Source organism: Lactuca virosa, chromosome 2 (genome assembly GCF_052849685.1).
Source record: "Lactuca virosa cultivar CGN04683 chromosome 2, Lactuca_virosa_CGN04683_v6, whole genome shotgun sequence".
NCBI classification, from domain to species: domain Eukaryota; kingdom Viridiplantae; phylum Streptophyta; class Magnoliopsida; order Asterales; family Asteraceae; genus Lactuca; species Lactuca virosa.
In genome coordinates, this window is record NC_136427.1 from 282891801 (window position 1) to 282919371 (window position 27571).

The 27571-nt window shown below is 39.4% G+C and overlaps 1 protein-coding gene and 1 non-coding gene across 2 annotated transcripts; both read left to right on the plus strand.

Moving 5' to 3' along the window:
• The first annotated feature begins 7261 nt into the window (after positions 1-7261).
• TRNAV-CAC (transfer RNA valine (anticodon CAC)) lies at positions 7262-7335 on the plus strand. The gene has a single exon. It is a non-coding gene; the product is annotated as a tRNA-Val (tRNA).
• A 1438-nt stretch (positions 7336-8773) lies between these two features.
• LOC145158578 (uncharacterized) lies at positions 8774-26632 on the plus strand. Its single transcript, XM_079077458.1, has 3 exons — positions 8774-9142; positions 9517-9906; positions 26624-26632. Exons 1-3 carry the CDS (start codon positions 8774-8776, stop codon positions 26630-26632), a joined length of 768 nt encoding a protein of 255 aa, XP_078933584.1.
• The last annotated feature ends 939 nt before the right edge of the window (positions 26633-27571 follow it).

The window sequence follows — 27571 nt, forward strand, 5'->3', positions numbered from 1 at the left end:
ATTAATGTTGATACTTGAGATTTTTGGGAAATATGACATGTGATTTTTATGTTTGAAATGAAATATTTGGTTTGAAAAATACCGGTGTTACAAGTTGGTATCAGAGCCTTGGTTTGAGGGATTCGGATGCACCTTCGGGTGTGTTTGGACTCAAACTGAGGATTTGAGAAATTTTTTCAAAAGAAATGATTTTTCTAAAACGAGAAAGAGCTTTAAGAGAAAACGAGTTGGAGCGGTGTGTACAATCAGCCAGAGCCCGAACGGTGATTTCCCAAGATACCCTTACTTTGTGTTATGAGATATTTATGAAATATTCTGTTAGGGTCGCATGATAGAAATTAGGCTATGTATTTCATATTCTAGGGCTAGAGTTGCCTGATTTGTGATGCCTTAGCCTAGGAGATGTTCTTGATCAGTGTTACCTGCTATTCACTCTGAGTATGTTCTGAGTTTTGAGTCGAGAGATAATCTAGGAAGAGATACATAGATGAGCTTGAGAGGAATCTTCCGAGAGAGTAGTATGTAGGTCGTGAGAAAAATAGTATTTGTGAATTGGAATCCTAGGAGGAGGACTTCGGGTGACTACGGACTTGGTGTGGAAGGTAGTATTGGGCCCGTACTACTGAAAGCACCAGATCTGCAGGCAGATTAAGTACAAATCCTTAGGGTGCTAAGGAGCGAGTGAGCGAGTGCGAGTATACTCGAGTGAAACTCTGATGATTTTGTGTTGTGTTTCAGAGACATCATGGTGGGTACACGCCACAACCCCGGGAGCAGTGGGACTAATGATGATGAGCTTCGCAGGATGATTAACGAGGAGGTGGCCGCATCTATTCGAGCTGAGATTTTGGAGATGTTTGGGTCTATTAAGACCACACTGATTGAGACCTTTGATGAGCGTTACGCTGCTGTTACTGAGGTTGCTGGTGCTGCAGCCACTGCAGCTGTTGCTGCAGCCAGGCCACAGGGAGGCGACGCGTTGTTGTACCGAGAGTTCAGCAACACGAAGCCGCCAGAGTTTGATGGGACTCAGGATCCGATTGCTGCCATGAGGTGGATTTATGATATCAAGGGGTTTTTTTTACACATGTTTGTGCCCTGAACACGTGAGAGTTCGATTCGCACTGAACTAGCTTCGCTTAGGAGCGAAGGACTGGTGGAAGTTTGTGACAGCTAGCTTTTCTCCTGCAGAGCATGATGCAGTGACTTGGGAGAGGTTTACACAGTTGTTCAGAGATGAGTACGTTCCTCCGGTAGAGAGGGAACGATTGGCCCAAGAGTTTCTGTCACTAAGACAGAAGACCGAGACAGTGACTGAGATTACTAGGATGTTTCACGAGAGGGCGTTGTTCTGCCCCGAGCAGGTGTCTACTGAGCAGGCACGCATGAGCCGGTACTTGAGCATACTGAGGAGGGACATTCGGGAGTTCGTGGCGAACTCGTCTTATCGGAAATTTGTCGAGATGAAGGCAAATGCCAGGAGGAGGGAGATCGAGCTGGAGACGCATGCGAAGGAGGATTTGGAGTCTCAGGGAAAGGAGAGGAGACCAGTGCAGCCGCAGCCGGCGGCCAAGCGGGCTAAGCCCGCTGATTCGAGAGTTGGGGGTCAGAAGGACCGCACTTGTAGCAAGTGCGACAAGAGTCATGAGGGTTCTTGTCGGGCAGGGATTTGCTACAAATGTGGCAAGGAGGGGCATATGGTGAAGGATTGCCCCAAGGGATTCTCGGTTTGCTTCCATTGCAACCAGACTAGCCACCGGAAGGCCGAGTGCCCACAGCTGACTCGGGGATCAGTTCAGACCACCACTCCTCCCGCTCTGCGCGCTCCTGATAGTCGGCCAGTGAAGACCGAGGCTCCGAAGGCTCGTGGGAGGGTATTTCAGTTGACAGTGGAGGAAGTCCGCGCAGCACCAGATGTCGTGGCTGGTATGTACTTTCTTTACTCTGTTGTTTATGATTCGTGATACTTATACTATGTTGCATTTAGGTACTTTTCTTGTGAACTCAGTACCTACTTTAGTGTTATTTGACTCGGGTGCGAGTCGATCTTTCGTATCCTTAGCTTTTAGCCGCCACATCAGCATCCAGCGTGAGGCATTGAGTCGACCCTTGAGGGTTTCTATAGCTGATGAGCATGCGGTTCTTGCTATGGATGTGTTCCGAGAGTGTGTATTGGAGATTTTTGGGGTAGAGTTTCCTATCGATCTGGTGCCAATCGCGATGAGCGATGTCTGTGTCATTGTGGGCATGGATTGGTTGAGTCGTTTCGGAGCAGTGATCGACTACGAGCGTCAGATGGTGACTATACGAGATCCTAGTGGGGGAGTGCTTACGGTATATGGCGAGGGTACCAGATCTGGATCAGTAAAATAGAAAGTACCTACATGGATTTATTTAAAAAAAACACTTTAAACGAAATCACCAATGCATAATGTCTATCAGTCTATGATGGCGATTTGGGAATAAGTGAGCGAAAATCATTCTTAAACATCATAAGTCATAAATTACCAAAAAAAACATAACAATCTTTCGATACACATAACTTAAAATCATAGCATCCATTTTTAATGGTAAGCTTGAATTTTTTTTTTCTTCCATTTTTCCATTAATCAGTAACTCTACAACATTATCAATGGTTTGACAAGGGATTTCAAGCTTTCAGAAACAACAAAACAATCAACAATTTCAAAAGCAATAAAGCATTCAACAATTTCAAGCTTTCGAGAATATCATAAGCAATATCATCAACTGTTAGACTTTGGCTTACCTTACAAAACCGTTGGCTGTTGTCGGCGGAAGGTTAGCATAAGGATTGAGCGCCGGTCGGAGAGCATTGATGGAAAATTGGTGATGACGAAGGGCTGAGCGGCGTAGTGAGGAGCGCAATGTGTCGGCGATGGCGGCAACGTCAGAAGGTTAGCAACAATAACAAGTGGCGATGGTGGAAGGTGAGCAACAATGGGTCGTCATTGATGTCTAGGGTACGAGAAATAGAGGTTGATGCCTAGATGAAGTATGGAGTACGGACTAAGAAAGCATCGACTGCCTGAGAAAACAACGATAGGGTTTGGTGTTTACAATTGTCTTGTGACAAATAAAAAGGGCATATCATTCATTTTAATAGGGATGTGAACGGGCAAACGACACAAGATTTTATCCCCGCCCCCAACCCCCAAAATTTCTCCATTATTCATAATTCATATTTTATACTCATTATTATTTCATAATTCATACATGAGTTTTTAACCAAAATAGGGTTATAGGAAAAAATATTTAACGATTTAGTATGAGTTTTTAACCAAAATAGGGTTATAGAAAAAAATATTTAACGATTTAGTATAGTTTTAAAAATATCTACTAAACCAGTGTTTTTTTATTTTTCTTGTATTTTTCAGTTTTTTTACTGTTTTTATTTGATTTTACATATCAGTTTTTTTTGTCCAACTTTTTATTGTTTTTATTATTATTTTTTTAATATCAGGTTTTTATTTTTTTTATTTCAGTTTTTTCCCTTTTTTTAAAAATATGTTTAACATAGTATAAAAAACAAAAATAATATATAGTTTCATACATTATTGTTAGTTAAAAATAAATTGTTTTAAAAAACTACACTATTATGATTGATTATTGCCCCCTATCACAAAAATAAACACCATAAAAAATAAAGCTTTCTAGTTCCGCTAGAAATATTTTATAATAATGATATAATATTTCATTTTTAGTTGATGTCTAAACATCTATATTCAACATCTATTAAAAATAATAAGATGATATTTTAATAAATTATGTTAATGACCACAATTACTCATTTTTTAACGTATTATGAAATGAACTTTTAAAAAATACGGCAACATTGTGCACTATCAGCAGTCGTTGCTATTGCTCATTTTTTTGTGTTATTATAAGAAAATTTGTCCATCAAGTTATCCATATTTATATGAACTATCAAATAATTGAAAATTATAACCATATGTTAACACTTAATATCAAAATGAATATATATATATATATATATATATATATATATATATATATATATATATATATATATATATATATATATCAAACTAGAAAAAATTAAAATAAAATAATGTATTAAAGAATTTCTTCAAATAAAATATTGTGGATCTTTAATTTGCACACACAAATTTGTCTAGAAGATGTACATTGGCATATAATTTCAAGATGTAAAAGCCTAACGAAGGAGGTAATGGCCTCTACACAAATTTATCTAGAATTCTAATACCATTAGAATGATGTTCAACGAAACTGAGAAACTATATTTTTATGATATTTTTTTGTTGACGGATGACAATAATTAATTATAATAGTGTTATTCATTAAATCATCTTATTTTTAATTGACTATAATGCATGAAATTATGTATTTTGTATACCATGTTAAACATATATTAAAAAAAATTGAAATAAAGAAAATAAAAAACAGATATTTAAAATAAATAAAAACAGTAAGAAAAATTGAAAAATACAAGAAAAATGAAAAGAAACATTAGTTTAGTAAATATTTTTAAAACTATATTAGATTCGTAAATATTTTTTCCTATAACCATTTTTCCTTTTAACTATCGAAAGTATTGATGATAAAGTTGAGCATTTCGAAAGTATTGATGATAAAGTTGAACATTGTCCAAGAGTGAATTTTGAAAAGCAAAAATTGAACGCCTTTTGGGTTGTGTGCATGTGCCTCACATGTGCTTATGACCTCATTATGTTCTTATTCCTTGAGATCCATCGAAGATAAATTATTAATTTTAAAATTCTTACAAAATGCTTGAAATAAATTTATTAATAATTATATATTTAGGCTAAATCTTTTTTGAAATGATGTGTTTTTATCATTTATTTAGGCAATGCATGTTTTTTCATCTAGTCTTTAATTTCACAGATTGATGATATCTAATATTCCAAAGTGAAATGATGGAAATAATTGTTTGAAATATACTAAAGTTAGAGATGTAGCACTATTTTACAAAAAAAATAAATAAATAAATAAATAAAAGTAAAATATTGCGAAAAGTATATTTGTCTAAACTAGTTTATTGTATGAATTTAAGTAAAAATAAATTCAATTCTAAGAGGAAATAACGATTTTTATTATATCATTAGTGGATGATGTATTTATACAAATGTTTAAGGGCAATTTAATAAGACCATATGCACTTTTATTTGTTCAGATTAACCTCAAATTTATTTTTTTTATGAAAAGCTTTATATTTTTTTGTTTTTTTTTATCTAAATATTTAGCGGGTTTCTTGGTGATATGTCGGTTTTAGACAAAAAAAATTCCAAAAAAACCCTCTAACTGTTCTTTTTTCGAAAAAAATTGTCAAAGTGAGTTATTTTATGAAAAAATTTTTTGGGGGTTTCTTTTATCTATCTATTCTAATAAATAAAACCTAAAAATGATACTTGTCATTATTTTAAATACCCACCAAGTTGCCACATGTCATTTTATTAGTATTTTTCAATTTTTTCATTTTTATTTCATTTGATATATATAGCCATAATTACGGTTTTGCATTATATATAGTAATAAAATATTATATCCTAAAATTAGGCCGGAATTATTGGTTACATTTAAAGAAAAACATTTAAAGATTATATTATTTCCATATTTTTCTAACATTAGGCAAGAAAATTTATATATATTACTAACTTATTAATTACTAATTTAAAATTTTCATATATGTTTGCCAAATATAAAATTTAACAATATAAACCGGGATTATTAAACATTCAATCCGATTTATTAATTTCTATAACTTTTTAACATTTTGCAATTTCATTTTTGTGATGATAGCACAATTTTTTATATCAATCTTATGGAAAGAATCAATTCTAAAAAAACATTGACACAAATGTAAATTGCATAAAACTGTAAAGAACTTCCCTCAAAATGTTATTTTAGTCAATCAATTTGACAGAACCTTATACCAACATATCAAATTTATGAAAAGAAACCAATATAATAAGTAACATGGGTATTTATGTAAATAAGTGCACAACAAAACACAATTTCCTTGATATTTAATTAGAAGTTAGAATCAATGGACGCAAGCAATGCAGACATCGAAATACAAAATTTAACAAATTTCATATAACATTAGCTAAAACATTAAATTAAGAATTGAAATTAGAGGACATGATCAATACTAACTTACTATCAAGAGAAATAGAAAGCAAATAATCTTATTGAAAAGCAAATATTACATAAACTTACATAAGCACATCAATAGTTTTTTTTTATTACATTTCATTTTTTATTACATAAACTTACATAATAGCATAAAAACTTACATAATAGCATAAAAGGACTGAAGTTATTGATTTTAGATAATTCGGAAAAAACACAACCAATTATTTATGTATAGACAGAAAAATCATTATATTATTTTTATATTCAGAAAAACTCTTATATTATTTTTTATGTTTTAAATAAAACTAAATTGTAAATTTTTAAGAGGAATCACCGGCTAAAAATATGATATGACATACATATCCTTTATATTTCCTCGATTGTATGCGAAAACATATCGAAACCTACATCTATTTCGATTATTTTTACTCGATTGTGTTCTCTATATGGAACTACACGGTTGATTTTATTATCCTTAACTAATCATTTTTATCCAAATTAACATTAATATCGTATTAAAAACAAAATCCAAACAACATAATATTTTTAGTCATTAATTTCTCATAAATACCCGTATTTAGGTCTTTTTTGAATGATAATTATTAATATAAGGGTTTTTCTGAATATAAAAACAATATAAGAGTTTTTCTACATATACATAAATAATTGGTTGAGTTTTTTTGTATATATCCATTTAGATAAGGATGATAATTTGATCAATAAAACTTCAAATGTTGTAAACAAAAAAAGTATTTCACAATATATGTTAACTTATTATGTTTATTTTACTTAACACATTAATTCATGATTACTTACAATCTATAATACGCTATATTTTTTTAATAATTAACTTTTTTTATCTATATAATAATTTTAATATAAAACCGTGGTTTCCACGGGTTATAACCTAGTTATATTATAAACGGATGTATAATAACAAAAGACGGTATACATGGATGTTAATTAGCTGTATCAATTTATTAATGATTCTCATTTAAGTTAATAGAATTATTTAGTTAACATTATTCGTATATATAGTTCCTGAATTTAGGTTGCACAAATACATTTGAAGAAATTCTAGTTACGATAAAAGCACCAACAAGATGTCTGGGTGGTGTAGTCGGTTATCACGCTAGTCTCACACACTAGAGGTCCCCGGTTCGAACCCGGGCTTAGACAAAAATTTTGGACAATTTTTACTTCCTCTGAACTCTAAAGTTGAATCTGTGTCAAATTTGTGTGTTTTTACCTGACGTCATTGTGTGTTTATGTATTTGTATATCTAAATCTAAATGCCTTGCCCCCTTAACACAGCTCCTTTCGTTCTTAAGTGTGTTTAGGTTTTAGATAAAGAATATAAAAATCCATAGATATACGATAATAATTAATAAATATAATATATATACTATTAGGGGTGTCATAAAAAACCAAAACCTAATAACCAAACCGAACCAAATGATGTTTGGTTTATTTGGTTCGGGTTATTTGGTTCGGTTAACCGAATAAGGATACCTTATTCGGTTTGGTTTTTGGTTAAATTTTCATTGTTTTGGTTAAACCGAAAAACCGAATAATATATATATATATATTTAAATTTATTGATTAGTTACTAAGGTTTCCATGTCTTTTTTAGTTATTAACCATTATAAAGTTATAGTTGTTCTATATTTTGTATTAAAAAGCAAAAACAAATTAACCAAATAATCTTTAGTCGTATGATTAAAATTATATTGACCTATTTCGAAAACTTGAATATAATATTTTATATATTAATGTAGTTTCTTTGTTTGGTAATATTTTGGTAAGTCCTTTTTTTTAAGTTTAATATTTATTTTTACGTACTGAATTTTATTCGGTTTAACTGTTAAACCGAATCGAATAAACCATAACCGAATAAACCGTAACCGATTAAACCGAACCTTATTTGGTTTGGTTATGGTTAGATTTAAAATGTAAAAAAACCGATAAAACCGAACTGTTTTAACCGAAAACCAGAAAACCAAACCGGATAACACCCCTATATACTACGTTATAACCCATGGAAACCATGTTCACAAAAATAAGTACATTTTATAGTAAAGAGTAGGGGTGAACATAAGCGGGTACTCGACCAAATTTAGTGGAACCAGAATCAGAATCGGCGGTTCATAAAACTTTTAAACTATTTTAAGTTAAAGATCATGAAATTCTAAACAATTATCTTATAATCAGAAACCCGACGATTTATAATGAGTTGCCTATTATATCCATGATCACAAATCAGATGTGAGATAGGGATGCAAAATTATCTACAACTTGATAGTCATTTGTATTTTAGACCATCCGGTGTACTCGACACGAGCAGTCTAGTTGTTTACGTGGACCACGACCACGACTGTGCACACCACCCCGGCCGGTCGTGGTCGATTGTGGTCGTGCAACTTCGTGTTCCTGACGACGAAATGAAACGACCAATGATATTCAATTTGATTCTTTTGACCGTTGAACGGTCAAATTGCTATTTTTTTAATTTTAAATTTTTTTTTTCATAAACACCCACCACTATATAAATAAAATCCTCACACTTCATCACTTACATTTCATCAAATTTTACTCTCATTCTAAACCAACAACACACATGGAAGATTTGGAAGTGCTAAAATTTTTTGACTCGGATGATGACGGAGAATTCATCTCGACCTTCTTCAATGTTGTGCAACACATTCACGATGAAGAAAGTTCGAATGTTGCTCGTACAAGGGCGGTTGTCAATCGTGATTGGCAAGCCGCACACGACTTATTGGTACGTGATTACTTCGCCGATAATTGTATTTACAATGACGACGCATTCGAACGTCGTTTCCGTCTAAATAAGGCGATATTTTTACGTATTAGTAATGCTTTAGAAGCCCATTATGATTTTTTCAAACAAAAGCCCGACGCTAGAGGAAGAATGAGTTTTAGTAGTATACAAAAGTGTGCAGCCGCGCTTAGGTATTTGGATACGGTATAACATTTGATGCATCTGACGAATACTTAAAAGTATCCGAGAGGACCGCAACTGATTGTGTAGATTGGTTTTGCGCATGTGTATATGAGGTTTTTCATCAAGAATATTTGCGTAAACCAACTCCATGTGATATTGAGAGATTATATTCGGCTCATGAAGAGAGGCATGAATTTCCGGGTATGCTTGACAGTCTAGATTACACGCATGTGGCTTGGGAAAAATGTCCAAATGCATGGCGTGGTCAATTCACTCGAGGAGATATAGGTGAACCAAGTATAATCCTAAAAGCTGTCGCATCTCAGGATTTATGGATATGACATTCTATTTTTGGAGTCACATGGTCTAACAACGACATTAACGTTCTTGGTCAGTCTCCACTTTTTAACGATATTTGGGCTGGCAAAGCACCTGATATGACGTTCACGGTAAACAGACATTCGTACAAATACGGTTACTACCTTTGTGATGGGATAGACCCGGATTATTCTACACTTATGAATGCATATTCGGTTCCTCGAAGTGAAAAGGCAAAGTTGTTCACAAAGAGACAGGAATCAACGAGGAAGGATATCGAGAGGGCATTTGGAGTCCTCAAGCAGACGTGGCATGTAGTGAAATACGCTACACGACTTTGGGATAAAGATAGAATTAAACAAATGGTCCTAGCATGTGTTATAATGCATAATATGATCATTGAAGATCAAGGTCGAGCGATTTGCATGTACGATCCGGACGACGTCATCATCCCGCTTGAAGAGTTCGTATGTAACATCCGGATTTCCAGGTATCATAATTTAAGTATTTATTTTGAGTTGAGAAGAGGGACTCGACGAGTTGACGCCTAGACTCGTCGAGTAGGATCGTGATTGATGACTCGGATTAATGAATGGACTCGACGAGTCGGTGAGGCGACTCGACGAGTCCGCGCTGTTGGCAGAAACCCTAAATCTTTGGGCCTGAGCCCTATTTAAAGGCATTTATAGCCTTCAGTTGCGGCTACCTTCCCAGAAGAGAGAACCCTAGCGAGCTTGAGTGTGTAGAGTGAGAGAAAGAGCTATCTTGAGCTTTTTGGTGTGATTTTGCAAGAAAGGAGAAGAGTTCCAGCAAGAGGGGCCAAGGAAGGTTATTGTTCCGAGTCAACCAAGCAAGGAGCTTCTTTCTGAGGTACACAATCGAACCCCTTTCCTTCCCTATCACGTAGATTCCTTTTTGGGGGTTAGGGCTTGAATTACTTCATCTTTGGGGTTTTGAATGCCTCAAACCCCTCTTGCTAGTTTGTGTTTTAGATCTGGACTCTTCTAGGTCCAGAGAGCCGTGAATATGAAGCTTTAGTAGAGTAAAACCTTAGGGTTTGAAGCTAGGAAGCATTTATGGGGTTTTTATGGTATATTATGCAAGATACACCATGCATGGACACCAAGTTCAGATCTTTACGTGATTTTTGGATGTTAGAAGGCCAGATCTATAAGTTAGAGAAACAGATATGACCTCAGAAGGTCAAATGAGTATTGCCATGGAAGAAACTCGCCGAGTCCATGAGCGGACTCAACGAGTCGGATCGTGTTGCACCACGATTCGTGATCAGTGGTAGCCCGTTCAGAGAAAGGTTAACTCGACGAGTCGAGTGAGGCCTTAGGAGGATTCAGAGGACACGCATAGACTCGCCGAGTCACCCGAGTGCACTCGACGAGTCTGGTCAAAGTTGGACCGTTGACTGAGGTTGGCTTTTAGGGTTTGGTCAACATTTGGACATTGGACCATTGGAGGGGTGAAATGGTCTTTTTCCCTTCTGGGAAATTATAGGAAGGGATTAGTCTAGCCTATGAGAATCGTTGTTAATTAGAGATAAATTACTTTATGTGATTAGGCGGAGGCTAGATCGGGGATATCGAGCACGAGAGTTTACTAGACATCATACGAGGTGAGTTTTCTCACTATACCTTACCTAAAGTGGTAATTATGTGTGACCGGAAGGTCTTATGTGCTATGACGAGTATGTGATATATGTTTCTATGTGATATGTATGTGTTATGTATGTATTGAGTAAGAATGGTATGGACCGGAAGGTCAGTATGGTATGGACCGGAAGGTCAGCAGTGTATGGACCGGAAGGTCAATATGGTATGGACCGGAAGGTCGACAGAGTAGGACCGGAAGGTCTACTCAGATTGTGGGACCGGAAAGCCCCTGAGACACATTGACCGGAAGGTCTCGTAGAGCTACAGCCTCGAGTGGCTTATGTGTTGTATGTAGTATTTTGGGGAACTCACTAAGCATTTATGCTTACCGTGTTATGTGATATGTGTTTCAGGTACTAGCGAGGATCGCGGGAAGGCACCGGCGTGATCTGTACACACTGATAGAGGATTATGTATTTGAGATTCTGGGATATGTTTTACCGTGATAACAATTGATACACTTGTGATTTGAGATGATTTAATTGAGAAATGTTATGTTTGAAAAATGAAAAATTGTTTGAAAATTTACGTCGTTACAAGTTGGTATCAGAGCCTTGGTTTGAGGGATTCGGATGCACCTTCGGGCGTATCTGAACTCAAACTGAGGATTTGAGAAAATTTTGCATAAAAGAAACAATTTTTATAAAAAGAGAAAAAGATTTTTGAGAAACGTAGAACGGAGCAGTGTGTACAATCAGCCAGCGCCCGAACGGTGATTTCCCAAAATACCCTTACATTATGTGTCATGAGATATTATGTGATATGCTATGCATGCTAGAGTAGGCTAGGTATTCATAGTTAGGACTATAATGGGCCTGATTTGTGATGCCTTAGCCTAGGAGTTACTGCTACTATGAGATACTTCGAGAGTGAGTAGGTAGCAGCGAGGAGCTTATGAGTGGTCTACTGGAGGGTATCCTGAGTTTAGTATAGAGTACTTGTGATCTGGGATCCTAGGAGGAGGACTTCGGGTGAATACCGATGCATTGTGGAAGGTAGTATAGGGCCCGTACTACTGGAAACACCGGATCAGTGAGCAGTCAAAGTAAGAATCCTTAGGGTACTGAAGAATAAGTAGGGTTGAGTATCGAGTATGAGTATACTCGAGCGAGTCTCTGACTTCTTTTGTGTTGTATTTCAGAGACATCATGGTTGGGATGTGCCACCACCCAGGAGGCAGTGGTACCAGTGGTACCAGTGATGAGGAGATCCGTAGGTTGATTCATGAGGAGGTGGCCGCATCCATACGAGCGGAGATTGCTGAGATGTTTGGGTCTATCAAGACCACTTTGATTGAGACGTTTGATGAGAGGTATGCTTCTCTTACCGAGGTTGCTGTTGCTACAGCCACCACAGCCGTCGCTGCTGCCAGGCCACAGAGGGGTGACTCGTTGCTGTACCGAGAGTTCAGCAACACGAAGCCACCAGAGTTTGATGGGACTCAGGATCCGATAGCCGCGATGAGGTGGATCTCTGACATTGAGGGATGTTTCTACACTTGTTCCTGTCCGGAACATTTGAGAGTACGGTTCGCACTGAACCAGCTTCGCTTGGGAGCAAAGGACTGGTGGAAGTTTGTGACGGAAGATTTTACTCCTATAGAGCTTACCGCGGTGACCTGGGAGAGGTTCACCACTATGTTCAGAGACGAGTATGTTCCCCCGGTGGAGAGGGAACATTTGGCCCAGGAGTTCTTGTCCCTCAAGCAGGGGACGGAGTCTGTGACGGTGATCACGCGGATGTTTCATGAGAGGGCGTTGTTCTGCCCTGAGCACGTGTCTTCTGAGCAGGCACGCATGAGTCGATATTTGAGCATACTGAGGAGAGACATTCGGGAGTTCGTGGAGAACTCGACATACCGAACATTTGCCGAGCTCCAGGCAAACGCTCGGAAGAGGGAGATTGAGCTAGAGACTCAGACCAGGGAGGAGGCCGAGTCTCAGAGGAGGGACAGGCGGCCGGTGCAGTCTCAGCCGGCAGCCAAGCGGGCAAAGCCCGCCGATACGAGATCTGGAGGCCAGAAGGGCCGCACTTGTGGGAAATGCGGTAAGGGAAATGATGGAGTTTGTCGAGCAGGTGCTTGCTACAAATGTGGCAAGGAGGGGCATATTGTTGGATAAGATGTCTAAGTCCATAACTTATTTGGTATATACTTGACCCGACCCGGCATGGTCCATTTGGGTTGCACTTCACCCAAACTAGTTATGGATAATTTTATGAGAGTTGTATACTTACGATTTATTAATATATTATAAGTTATAATATATTAATATAAAGTCATGTTACTTAATTAGTTTTAATCTTGAATTAATTATGAATTAATTTAGTGATTAAAAGGAAGACTAATTAAATCATGGGCTATTATATTTATATGGTGTGGGCTAACACTCATTTGGGAATGGGCTAAGCTTATATGGAAGTCCATGGATGATCCATGGAGCTTTTACCCATGGATCCTTGGAAGAGGAAAAGACATGGGTTATTAGGGTTTCACCCTAACCATGTACACTATATAAACAAGCTTATGTTGCATGGAAAAACACCCTAATGTGTGTGTAAGTGTGGTGGCCAAAATCAAGAGTTAGTATACTCTCTCATACATTTTCCAAGTTTGTGGTGATTTGTGATTTCCATTTGAGGCATTCACATTATTGGTGCTTGGCTCTCAAACTCCAAGGAATCAACAATCAACAAAAGGTATGTAATTCATCTAGTTCTTTTATGGTTAAAAGTACCCTATGCCATGCTAGATAGGTTATAAACCTTGGAAAATAATATTTTGCATGTATCTTAGACAAACATAGATCCAAGGTTTAATAGGGTTGCATGTACACTTAGGAAGTGTTAGAATGCTCAAAACCCAACAGTGGTATCAGAGCCTAGGCTTGTTTGTTTGATACTTGATGCAAAATAGTGAAAAAAAGTCAAATTTTTGCTGTCTGCCTGATGAACTCGCCGAGTCCATGGGGGGACTCGCCGAGTTCATGAGTAAACTCATCCTACTCGGCGAGTAGGTTCGTGCACTCGGCGAGTAGGAGCCTCAGAATGCAGATTTTCGACTTTTGCTGCTGGAAATGGACTAGAAACATTACCCTAAACTGTTTTGGTGTTTTAAAACTTGTTTTTGGTTGGTGTAATGGTTGTTCTAATCCATTTACAATAGCATATATCAAAATTTCATGCTTTGTATGTGTTCATATAATTTTTTGAAACTTTGATAATCATGTTCATGTTCTTATGAATTTAGAAGATGATAGGAATTATTTGCTCGAATTGTTTAGGATTAATTCTTGATCATTTATGTGTTTTAATGGAGTCCATAATTGTCCTCAAGTTATGGATATCCAAAGGACACTTCTTTTAAACACACACTTAAAACACATAAGTTACATGGAAATGAAGAGTCTTCATTTTTATGAACCTTTAATTCATAAGTTATATTATGAAAGGTTTTGAATAGTTTCAAAACTTGTCCTCAAGTTTTGGAATTTGTAAAGTTACACACACTTTAATATACTTTAATTCCAAACCCTTAGAGTTTTAAAAGTTAAAATTCAACCCTTATACTATTTATAACATTAATGGTTAATTATTATATATATGTATAAGATCAAAGTCGTCTTACCGCTAGTACGCCTCATTCACGAAGCCAGTCTATAAGGTGGGTATAAGGTTGTTGCCTATAAAATAGCAACTTAATGGGTGTCCACTCTCACCCACCGCTTGCTTGACTGGTGGAGGGTCGTTAGCCGAACGGGTAGGACAAGGACTTATAAATTCTCATTAAAAGTATGATGAATATTATAAAGTAACTAAACCTTATATAAATTCCCAATCTTAGTTACTTTAGGAAAATGTGAATATGGTGCTAACCCATGAAATTCACACTTTGTACCTTACTAAGTCGTTGGTGGAGCGTGTGTGGTTAACCGGCACACTAACTTGGACTAGTAAGGATCACAAAGGGTGACTTAATGTTTATCATAGATCGGTGGAGCGTGTGTGGTTAACCGGCACATTGATTAGGTGATAATATTAAGGGTACCAAGTGAATTTGCATGGTTATTCACACCTTGTTTTGTGATCCTCGGCATCCCAGTCACAAAACTTGAAGGGCACAATCGAGATTGAAACATGCCATTGAAAAGTTCAATGAATCTCAAAATAATCTAGGAATTTCAAAAACCAATTAAACCTAATAATTCATTTCGTTTTCATGGTGGAAATTGGTGAATCGTCATTCACCTACCTTCAAATATATTATAGCTTAGATTACGACATCCCTCTTCTAAGTTATAATATATTGTGTTGGATCCTAGCCTTAATATTACATTTGGGTGTATTATTAAGGATTCGATATATCTAATCTAAACTTGTTTTCTTCTTTTCAGATGTCTTCCAACAACAAAGCTTCGGGCTCTAACCCTACTGGCTCCTTTTCCCTCATGAACCTTTGTGGGAGGGTCATCTTTGATGGTTCCAACTTCATGGATTGGATCCGGAACATCAGGATGGTTACTCGTTACGAGGACAAGGAATATGTCCTCGATAAGGACCTAAAGTAGCTTGATGAGTCCACTGCTACTCCTGAGGAGGTCGCTGAGTATCAGACACATGAAAGAGATGCCACCAAGGTGGCATGCATCATGATGGCCACCATGACAGCTGAACTCCAAAAGTCCTATGAGGACTATTACCCTTTTGAGATGCATCAGGATCTGATGGAAAGGTACCATCAGAGTGCTCGTCAAGAGCGGTATGAAATAATCTCCTCCATGATCACTACCCGTATTAAGGATAGCGAACCAATCACGAGCCACATGCAGAAAATGCAAAGGTATGTGGACCGTCTAATGAAACTGAATGTGAACTTCCCTGAGGAGTTGGCAATTGATATCATTTTGCACTCCTTGCCATCGTGTTATGATCAATTTCGTATGACATACCACATGAACAAGGAGGAAGTCACACTCAGTAAGCTTCAAGGACTTCTGAAGACTGCCGAAAGTGGTCTTAAGAGTAAGTCGGTTGCTACTCCTACTCCTACTACTACCCCTGTTTTGGCTATTGGGCAAGGCAAAGGGAAGAAGAGGAAGCACCCTTCGAAGGGTACCAAGGGAAAGTCCCTTGAAGGCTCCTCATCTGGAACCAAAGGTGGTTCTATCACTCCTTCTGCCATCCCTAAGGATGCTGAATGCTTCTACTGTCAAAATAAGGGGCACTGGAAGCGAAACTGCCCAAAGTACTTGCAGGATGTCAAGGATGGGAAAGTGAAACCATCCCATGTAGGTATTTACACTATATTGTTTAATAACTCACCATATTCTAATTCTTGGGTTCTTAATACAGGTTGTGGTATGCACATCTGTTGTGACTTGCAGGGCCTAAGAAGAAGTGAGGATGTGGAGCACGGAAAGATAAACTTAATCATGGGGAACAAGAAGGTTGCACCTGTTACCAAGATTGGAGTTTATACTTTGTTGCTAGATAGTGGGTTAAAGTTAGATTTGAATAAATGTGTGTACTCGTCTGAAATGGCGAGGAATATTATTTCCTTTCATGCTTTGTACAAACAAGGTTTTACCTTTTCTTTTGATAATGAAGTTGGTAGTATTAATGCTTTCTTTAATAATGTTCTTTATTTTAAAGCGTTACCTTGTGATGGTGTGTATGAAGCTGTATCGGTTGTAGATAATTTAGGAAATAATGTATTATGTATTGATTCTTCTACTAGCTTGGATAAAGCATCTTTGTGGCATTGTCGTCTTGGACATGTAAGCAAGAAACGTATAGGCCAGCTCCAAAAGGATGGAGTCTTGGAGTCGTTCGACCTCAAGTCGGATGATAGTTGTGAGTCTTGTCTACTTGGAAAAATGACAAAATCACCCTTCACTGGTACTTGTGCAAGGGGTGAGGGTTTGTTGGACCTTATACATACTGATGTATGTGGACCATTCAAAACCGCCACAAGGGATGCTAATCGCTATTATGTGACTTTTATTGATGATTTTAGTAGATATGGTTATGTCTACTTAATCAAACATAAGTCAGAAACTTTTGAAAGGTTTAAAGAGTTTAAACAGGAAGTAGAAAATCAATTGGGCAGGAACATTAAGATGCTTCGATCCGATCGAGGTGGTGAGTATCTTAGTACTGAGTTCCTCGACTATCTTAAGGAGTGTGGGATTGTCTCACAATTTACACCTCCCAGGACACCACAGTTGAATGGTGTAGCTGAGAGGCGCAATCGAACTTTGTTGGACATGGTTCGCTCTATGATGAGTCGAGCTTCGCTACCAATCTCTTTTTGGGGGTATGCCTTAGAGACTGCCGCCCACATCCTTAATCTAGTCCCTACAAAGAAGGTTGCCAAAACACCTCATGAAATGTGGACTGGGAAAGTTCCCAATTTGGACCATATCAAGATTTGGGGTTGCGAGGCTTTCGTGAGGCGCGAAACTCATGACAAGCTCGAACCTCGAAGTGAAAGGTGTATTTTCATCGGCTACCCACAAAAATCCTTTGGTTACCTATTCTACAGACCCAGTGAGAATGTGGTCTTTGTGGCTAAGAGAGGGGTCTTTCGAGAGAGAGAATTTATAAACCAAGGAGACAGTGGGAGGCAAATTGACCTTGAAGAAATTCAAGACTCAATTGGTGAAGGAACCTCAGACACTAGCAATCAACTTGAGGAGGAAATTCCTGTTGATCCAGCTGACGAGTCTATACTTCCGAGGCGTTCCACAAGGGTTAGGAACACACCTGAGTTTTATTATGGATTTCATATTACTACGGAAGGTGATACATTTATCAGTGACAGTACACTAGTAAATCTGGATGAACCTAACAGTGTTAAGGAAGCCATGGCAGGCCCAGAGTCTGCTAAATGGAAGGAGGCTATGGACAGCGAGATACAGTCCATGTATGACAATCAAGTTTGGAACTTGGTTGACAATGTACCAGGCCGTAAGACAGTCGGGTGCAAATGGATCTTCAAGAAGAAGACTGACATGGATGGGAAGGTGCACACTTATAAGGCTCGACTGGTTGCGAAGGGGTTTACTCAGACTCAGGGTATTGATTTTGATGAAACCTTTTCATCAGTAGCAAATATTAAGTCTATTAGGGTTATGCTAGCCATTGCTGCATTTCATGATTATGAAATATGGCAAATGGATGTCAAAACCGCTTTCCTTAATGGAAAGTTGGCTGAGGATGTTTACATGAATCAGCCAGAAGGTTTTGTCAGTGCAGAGTACCCCAATAGAGTGTGCAAGCTTGAGAAATCCATTTATGGATTGAAACAAGCATCTCGAAGTTGGAATCTTTGTTTCGATGAGAAGGTCAAAGAGTTTGGTTTCTCAAGAAGTGAAGATGAGTCCTGCGTGTATGTCAGAGCTAGTGGGAGTACAGTTAGCTTTTTGGTACTGTATGTGGATGACATACTACTCATAGGAAATGACATCCCAACCTTGCAGGAGGTTAAGTCCTGGCTTGGGAAGTGCTTTGCTATGAAGGACCTTGGAGAAGCTACCTATATCCTAGGGATAAGGATATTAAGAGAAATGAGTAAAAGACTAATTGGACTTAGTCAGAGTATCTACTTGGATAAGGTGTTGAAAAGGTTCAACATGCAGAATTCCAAGAAAGGAGAATTACCGATCCAAAGCAATGCCAAACTGAGCAAGGCTCAGAGCCCGAGTACAGAAGATGAGATAGCTGAGATGAGTCGATTACCTTATGCTTCCGCTGTTGGTTCGATCATGTATGCTATGACTTGTACCCGTCCTGATGTGGCCTTCGCTTTGAGCATGGTCAGCAGATATCAGGGGAATCCTGACAAGGCTCATTGGACTGCGGTAAAGAATATTCTCAAGTACCTGCGGAGGACTAAGGATTGGATCCTTACCCTTGGTGGGAGTGATGACTTAAGAGTAGTAGGGTATAGTGATGCTAGCTTTCAGACTGATAGGGATAACTTCCGCTCTCAGTCGGGCTGGGTCTTTACCTTAAATGGAGGGGCAATCACTTGGGAAAGTTCCAAACATGAGACTGTAGCTGATTCGACTTGTGAATCAGAGTACATAGCAGCGAGTGAAGCGGCAAAGGAGGCGATATGGCTGAGGAACTTCATCGGAGACCTTGGAGTTGTACCAGCCATTAAGGAGCCTATGGAGATTTTCTGTGACAGCAATAGTGCGGTTGCCTTAGCCAAGGAACCAAGAGATCATGGCAGATCCCGACACATTGACAGAAAATATCACTTCATAAGACACAAGATAGAAGAGGGTATCATCAGATGAGAACCCTGCGGATCCCCTTACGAAGGGACTGACGAGGGTGAAGCATTTGCAGCATGCGAGGCGCATCGGGATGAGGGACGATATTAGTTTTACAGATTAGATAGCCTTTTCTGAAACTTGTAAAATGTAATCGACGTTTGATGATGAATAAAATTTGTGATTTATTTATGAGTATAGTGTTGCTATCATTGTCAATTATTTACTATTGTTTCAGTTTTGCATGTTTTGACTTCCAGAATAATTAATTTATTCAAACTCTCCACAGTCGGTCATATGTCGGAAGTAGGTATGAATCAAGACTGTCATGAATTGGGATTGTAGATGACTAAAGGTGTTTAGCCATAGCAATGGTTGCTACAACATTCATGAGTACTCATAAGTTATGAGTATTGGAATAAACCCACGCTCACTTGTATCACTTCATGGAATTTATCTCGAGTGATCGTGAGACGGTAATATCATATAAGTCTTCAAACCTAGAGATATGAGTTGTTACCTATAAGTTGGTTGTGCATTGATTGCACGTAAACACATCAGTAACTTGATGTTATAAAACGTGCCTTTGTGTGCAATTCAATAAGTAGTAGAACAAGCATATGAGTCGAAGTTTATCTGTTCCTTCTAGAAATAGAAGCGATATCTGGGCCCCTCGATGATTTTGTGTTGACCCATGTACCGGGCCCGGTCAGAACTAAATTGATGTGTTCAGTTAAGTTCTTTGTCAAACAAATCGGAAATCGAGAAACAACTGCTAGACAATAAGTAAGACATTGTTCCATGTATTTGTCCGGCTGATATCATGAGAGCAGAGGATTATATGATCACTTATCTAAAATGGCGCTTCATAGTTCACAAGAGTTTTCGAGAGCTACGATTGCCGGTTGGTTCCTGAAGTAATATAGGCAAATACAGTTATTAGACTTATCCAAGTGGGAGTCTGTTGGATAAGATGTCTAAGTCCATAACTTATTTGGTATATACTTGACCCGACCCGGCATGGTCCATTTGGGTTGCACTTCACCCAAACTAGTTATGGATAATTTTATGAGAGTTGTATACTTACGATTTATTAATATATTATAAGTTATAATATATTAATATAAAGTCATGTTACTTAATTAGTTTTAATCTTGAATTAATTATGAATTAATTTAGTGATTAAAAGGAAGACTAATTAAATCATGGGCTATTATATTTATATGGTGTGGGCTAACACTCATTTGGGAATGGGCTAAGCTTATATGGAAGTCCATGGATGATCCATGGAGCTTTTACCCATGGATCATTGGAAGAGGAAAAGACATGGGTTATTAGGGTTTCACCCTAACCATGTACACTATATAAACAAGCTTATGTTGCATGAAAAAACACCCTAATGTGTGTGTAAGTGTGGTGGCCAAAATCAAGAGTTAGTATACTCTCTCATACATTTTCCAAGTTTGTGGTGATTTGTGATTTCCATTTGAGGCATTCACATTATTGGTGCTTGGCTCTCAAACTCCAAGGAATCAACAATCAACAAAAGGTATGTAATTCATCTAGTTCTTTTATGGTTAAAAGTACCCTATGCCATGCTAGATAGGTTATAAACCTTGGAAAATAATATTTTGCATGTATCTTAGACAAACATAGATCCAAGGTTTAATAGGGTTGCATGTACACTTAGGAAGTGTTAGAATGCTCAAAACCCAACACATATAGCCAAGGATTGCCCCAAGGGATTTATGGTTTGCTTTCATTGCAACCAGACTGGCCATCGGAAGGCCGAGTGCCCACAGCTACTTCAGGGATCAGCACAGGGATCTGCACCTGCTGCTAGAGCTACCAAGGCCCGGCCAGCGAAGGCCGAGGCGCCTAAGGCTCGTGGGAGAGCCTTTCAGTTGACAACGGAGGAGGTCCGCGCAGCGCCCGATGTCGTGGCTGGTATGTATTCTTTTATTTACTTATACTGAGTTTGAGATTTTGTGCTTATTTTGTGGTATGCATAGGTACTTTTCTTGTGAGTTCTGTACCTGCTTTGGTGTTATTTGAATCGGGTGTGAGTCGATCTTTCGTGTCATTAGCGTTTAGCTAGCACGTCAGTACCCGACGACAGGCGTTGAGTCGGCCTCTACGAGTTTCTATAGCTGACGAGCGAGCGGTTTATGCTACTGATGTGATTCGAGGATGTGAACTCGAGATTTTCGGTGTTGAGTTCCCGATAGATCTGGTACCGATTGCGATGGGTGATGTCTGTGTCATCGTGGGCATGTATTGGTTGAGCCAATTTGGAGCTGTTATAGACTATGAGCGGCAGTTGGTGACCATACGAGACCCTAGTGGGGGAGTAATTACGGTGTATGGCGAGGGTACCCGGTCTGGGTCAGCATTTTGTTCGGCTGCCAGAGCGAGACAGAGTCTACAGCAGGGTTGTAGAGGGTTTGTAGCCTATGTGATGGATACACGAGTTGCCGCAGAGAGGCCGAGTTCTGTCGGTGAGGTACCGATAGTGCGAGAGTTTCCGGATGTTTTCCCCGAGGAGTTGCTGGGTGTGCCTCCCGAGAGGCAGGTGGAGTTCCGCATCGATTTGGTTCTGGGGGCAGCACCTATTGCCAAGGCACCCTATCGCCTTGCGCTACCGGAGATGCAGGAGTTATCCTCACAGCTTCAGGAGCTGTTGGGGAAGGGATTCATCCGACCGAGTAGCTCGTCGTGGGGAGCGCCGATCCTTTTTGTCAAGAAAAATGATGGTTCACACCGGATGTGAATTGATTACCGGGAGTTGAACAAGTTAACGGTCAAGCACTGTTATCCATTGTCAAGGATCGACGACCTGTTCGATCAGTTGTAGGGTGCGTCTTGGTTTTCCAAGATAGATTTGAGGTCTGGATATCACCAGATGAGGGTGCGTGACGAGGATATCCAGAAGACGGCGTTCAGGACTCGTTATGGACATTACGAGTTCGTGGTGATGCCTTTTGGGCTCACCAATGCACCCGCGGCGTTCATGGATCTCATGAACCGGGTATACAGGCCGATGTTGGATCGATCGGTGATTGTATTCATCGACGATATTCTAGTGTATTCGAGATCCAGAGAGAAGCATGAGGAGCACCTAAGGGAGATCCTTGGGGTATTGAGATCGGAAAGGCTTTATGCCAAATTCTCCAAGTGTGATTTCTGGTTACGAGAGGTCCAGTTCTTGGGACATCTCGTTAATCAGAATGGGATATTGGTCGATCCGGCCAAGATTGAGGCTGTTATGAGTTGGGAAGTGCCGAGATCCCCTACCGAGATCAGGAGTTTTCTGGGGTTGGCCGGCTACTATCGGAGATTTATCAGAGATTTCTCCAAGATTGTCGTTCCCCTCACCATATTGACTCGGAAGGGTGTTGCTTTTATTTGGGGTCCCGAGCAGCAGACCTCGTTTGAGACTCTTCGCCAGAGATTATGCGAAGCCCCGGTGTTAGCCCTTCCGAAAGGAATGGAGGATTTCGTGGTGTATTGTGATGCGTCTATATCGGGGTTGGGTGCGGTACTTATGCAGAGAGGGCACGTGATAGCATACGCATCGAGGCAGCTGAAGCCTCATGAGATGAGTTATCCCACCCACGATTTGGAGTTGGGGGCAGTGGTATTCGCCCTCAAGATATGGCGTCATTATTTGTATGGGGTTCGGTGTACCATATACACGGACCACAAGAGTTTGAAGTATCTGATGGATCAGTCCAACCTGAATATGCGCCAGAGGAGATGGTTGGATGTGGTAAAGGATTATGACTGTGAGATCCTGTACCACCCGGGAAAGGCTAACGTTGTAGCCGATGCTCTGAGCCGCAGGGCGGAGAGTGCCCCGATTCGAGACATATGTATGAGGATGACGATGATGACTCCGGTGTTGGACACTATACGAGAGGCCCAAGCAGAGGCTGTGAGACCGGAGAACCGCAAAAGGGAGCGGGTGATTGGACAGGTGTCCGAGTTTGTGACGGATAGCCGAGGGCTCATGACCTTTCGTGGTCGGATTTGGGTGCCGTATAAGGGCGGGGCACGTAGCACTCTGTTGGAGGAGGCGCATAGATCGAGATTTTCGATCCATCCCGGGGCCACTAAGATGTATTTGGACCTGAAGAGAGACTACTGGTGGCCCTTTATGAAGAGGGATGTTGCATGGGTCGTAGAGAGGTGCTTGACCTGTCGTCGGGTTAAGGCCGAGCACCAGCGTCCGCATGGCAAGTTGCAACCATTAAAGGTTCCCCAGTGGAAGTGGGAACAGATTTCTATGGATTTTATCACCAAATTGCCGAAGACCGCGAGAGGTGTTGATACAATTTGGATGATTGTGGATCGGCTAACGAAGAGCGCTCACTTCCTTGCTATCAGTGAGAGCTCTTCTGCAGAGAGGCTGGCAGAGATATATGTGAGGGAGGTGGTGTCGTGGCATGGAGTGCCGATCTCGATTGTGTCAGATCGAGATGTACGTTTCACTTCCAGGTTCTGGAAGAAGTTCCATGAGGAGTTGGGTACGAGATTGTGCTTCAACACTGCTTACCACCCCCAGACGGATGGACAGAGTGAACGGACGATTCAGACACTTGAGGACATGCTTTGAGCATGTGTTATGGACTTCGGTAGGAGTTGGGATACATACCTACCTTTGGCTGAGTTTTCCTACAACAACAACCACCATTCGAGTATTGGTATGCCTCCCTTTGAGCTTTTGTATGGGAGGAGGTGTCGGACTCCCATCTGTTGGGGAGAGATAGGGCATCGAGTGATGGGTAGCACTGATATAGTGCTTAAGACGACTGAGCAGATACAACAGGTCAGGCAGAGGTTGCTGACAGCCCAGAGCCGCCAGAAGAGCTATGCAGATAGACAGCGATCTGAGCTCGAGTTCCAGGTTGGAGATTTCGTACTCCTGAAGGTATCTCCTTGGAAAGGAGTGATCCGATTCAGGAAGAGGGGCAAGCTGGGGCCCCGATACATTGGTCCGTTCAGGGTGACCGTGAGAGTGGGTAAGGTAGCATACCGTTTAGAGCTGCCTGCGGAGTTGAGCCAGATACATGATACCTTCCACGTATCCCAATTGAGGAAGTGTATAGCCGATGAGGCGACAGTAGTGCCGCTAGAGGATATTCAGGTGGATGCGAGCCTGAATTACATTGAGAGGCCGATCGCGATCTTGGATCGGAAGATCAAGGTTCTGAGGAACAAGGAGGTGCCTCTGGTTCAGGTCCAGTGGCAACATCGGAGAGGGTCCGAGCTGACTTGGGAGTCGGAGACAGAGATGCGGGAGCAGCACCCAGAGTTGTTTGTAGAGTAAGACTTCGAGGGCGAAGTCTGATTCTAGTGGGGGAGAATTGTAACATCCTGATTTCCAGGTATCATAATTTAAGTATTTTTTTTGAGTTGAGAAGAGGGACTCGACGAGTTGACGCCTAGACTCGTCGAGTAGGATCGCGATTGATGACTCGGATTAATGAATGGACTCGACGAGTCGGTGAGGCGACTCGACGAGTCCGCGCTGTTGGCAGAAACCCTAAATCTTTGGACTTGAGCCCTATTTAAAGGCATTTATAGCCTTCAGTTACGGCCACCTTCCTAGAAGAGAGAACCCTAGCGAGCTTGAGTGTGTAGAGTGAGAGAAAGAGCTATCTTGAGATTTTTGGTGTGATTTTGCAAGAAAGGAGAAGAGTTCCAGCAAGAGAGGCCAAGGAAGGTTATTGTTCTGAGTCATCCAAGCAAGGAGCTTCTTTCTGAGGTACAAAATCGAACCCCTTTCCTTCCCAATCATGTAGATTCCTTTTTGGGGGTTAGGGCTTGAATTACTTCATCTTAGGGGTTTTGAATGCCTCAAACCCCTCTTGCTAGTTTGTGTTTTAGATCTGGACTCTTCTAGGTCCAGAGAGCCGTGAATATGAAGCTTTAGTAGAGTAAAACCTTAGGGTTTGAAGCTAGGAAGCATTTATGGGGTTTTTATGGTATATTATGCAAGATACACCATGCATGGACACCAAGTTCAGATCTTTACGTGATTTTTGGATGTTAGAAGGCCAGATCTATAAGTTAGAGAAACAGATATGACCTCAGAAGGTCAAATGAGTATTGCCATGGAAGAAACTCGCCGAGTCCATGAGCGGACTCGACGAGTCGGATCGTGTTGCACCACGATTCGTGATCAGTGGTAGCCCGTTCAGAGAAAGGTTAACTCGACGAGTCGAGTGAGGCCTTAGGAGGATTCAGAGGACACGCATGGACTCGCCGAGTCACCCGAGTGCACTCGACGAGTCTGGTCAAAGTTGGACCGTTGACTGAGGTTGACTTTTAGGGTTTGGTCAACATTTGGACATTGGACCATTGGAGGGGTGAAATGGTCTTTTTCCCTTCTGGGAAATTATAGGAAGGGATTAGTCTAGCCTATGAGAATCGTTGTTAATTAGAGATAAATTACTTTATGTGATTAGGCGGAGGCTAGATCGGGGATATCGAGCACGAGAGTTTACTAGACATCATACGAGGTGAGTTTTCTCACTATACCTTACCTAGAGTGGTAATTATGTGTGACCGGAAGGTCTTATGTGCTATGACGAGTATGTGATATATGTTTCTATGTTTCTATGTATGTGTTATGTATGTATTGAGTAAGAATGGTATGGACCGGAAGGTCAGCAGTGTATGGACCGGAAGGTCAATATGGTATGGACCGGAAGGTCGACAGAGTAGGACCGGAAGGTCTACTCAGATTGTGGGACAGGAAAGCCCCTGAGACACATTGACCGGAAGGTCTCGTAAAGCTACAGCCTCGAGTGGCTTATGTGTTGTATGTAGTATTTTGGGGAACTCAGTAAGCATTTATGCTTACCGTGTTATGTGATATGTGTTTCAGGTACTAGCGAGGATCGCGGGAAGGCACCGGCGTGATCTGTACACACTAATAGAGGATTATGTATTTGAGATTTTGGGATATGTTTTACCGTGATAACAATTGATACACTTGTGATTTGAGATGATTTAAATGAGAAATGTTATGTTTGAAAAATGAAAAATTGTTTGAAAATTTACGTCGTTACATCGTACCCGTAACGAATGAATTTTTATCACGAGTTGTTGAAATTCATAACAACGAAACGTGTTTCAATCTTCGAGAAGATGTCGTGGATCATTTGTACGAACTCAATATGAACGAAGATTAGGTTTTTTTTTACTTATGTTTGTTTGTTTTTTTTTTAAATTAGGTTATTTAAGTATTGTAGTTTGAAGTTGTATTTTTATTTTTAATTTTTTGTATTTTAATTAATGTAATTTGGTATTTTAAATTAATGAAAATTAGTATTTAAAAAAAATTATATGATTTTTTATGTATTTTTGATTTAAATTTAATTAAAAAAAATGAGGTGGTGTGATGTGTTTAGTGGTAGGTATTTCATGGTTAGTGGTAGAGAATGTGGTGCTGATATGACACCCATCAGTATAGTGATTAGTGGTGGGTATAACAATGGCCTAATTGTTGGGTTTCGTAATCTAGATTTGTATGTTATATAATTTTCTCTTTCATTCTTTCATTCTCATAAGAATTACATATTTGTAATTATATGAACTTTATAACAGAAGAAAATGCATAACATCGTATAGGTTGCTTTAGGAATGTTGATTGTTCTTTATTAATTGAAGAACAAATAATTCGTATTCTGAAAAAATATAACCATGCAAGAATTAAACTATATCCAAGTATATTAACCTATATTCTAAAAGAATACAAACATCATCATATTTTTTAAGCATAAAAGTTCCCCATCTCTAACATATTCACATTTAAAGAATGGCATTTTCATAATATAATTGAACTTGTATGCAAGTACTTTAACCTATATTCTTAAAGAATATAAACACACATGTCTGCTAGCTACTTATTCTCATTAGAATATTGGTTCAGTTGTTAAACCATTTTCATGAGAATGATTACTGAAAGACCCACACTTTCATATTTGACATAATTGTTACTCCGAAACATGCTACATGCATATTTATAAATAATATTTTACATTGATAATGTGATTACAAAAGACTGGATACAAACCGACTAAGTTTTAGTATATTACATAACTCCCCAGGCTATTGTAATTTTACAAACATAAACCGAAATACAAAAGTAATATTACAACTATTCTAAACCTTCCAACAGT

Bases quoted from the DNA above. Each gene is read 5' to 3' on its own strand.
- LOC145158578 (XM_079077458.1), top strand. From the start codon at position 8,774: ATGGAAGATTTGGAAGTGCTAAAATTTTTTGACTCGGATGATGACGGA. The intron at 9,143-9,516 runs GTATAACATTTG...GTTCTTGGTCAG, and splicing joins CGCTTAGGTATTTGGATACG to TCTCCACTTTTTAACGATAT.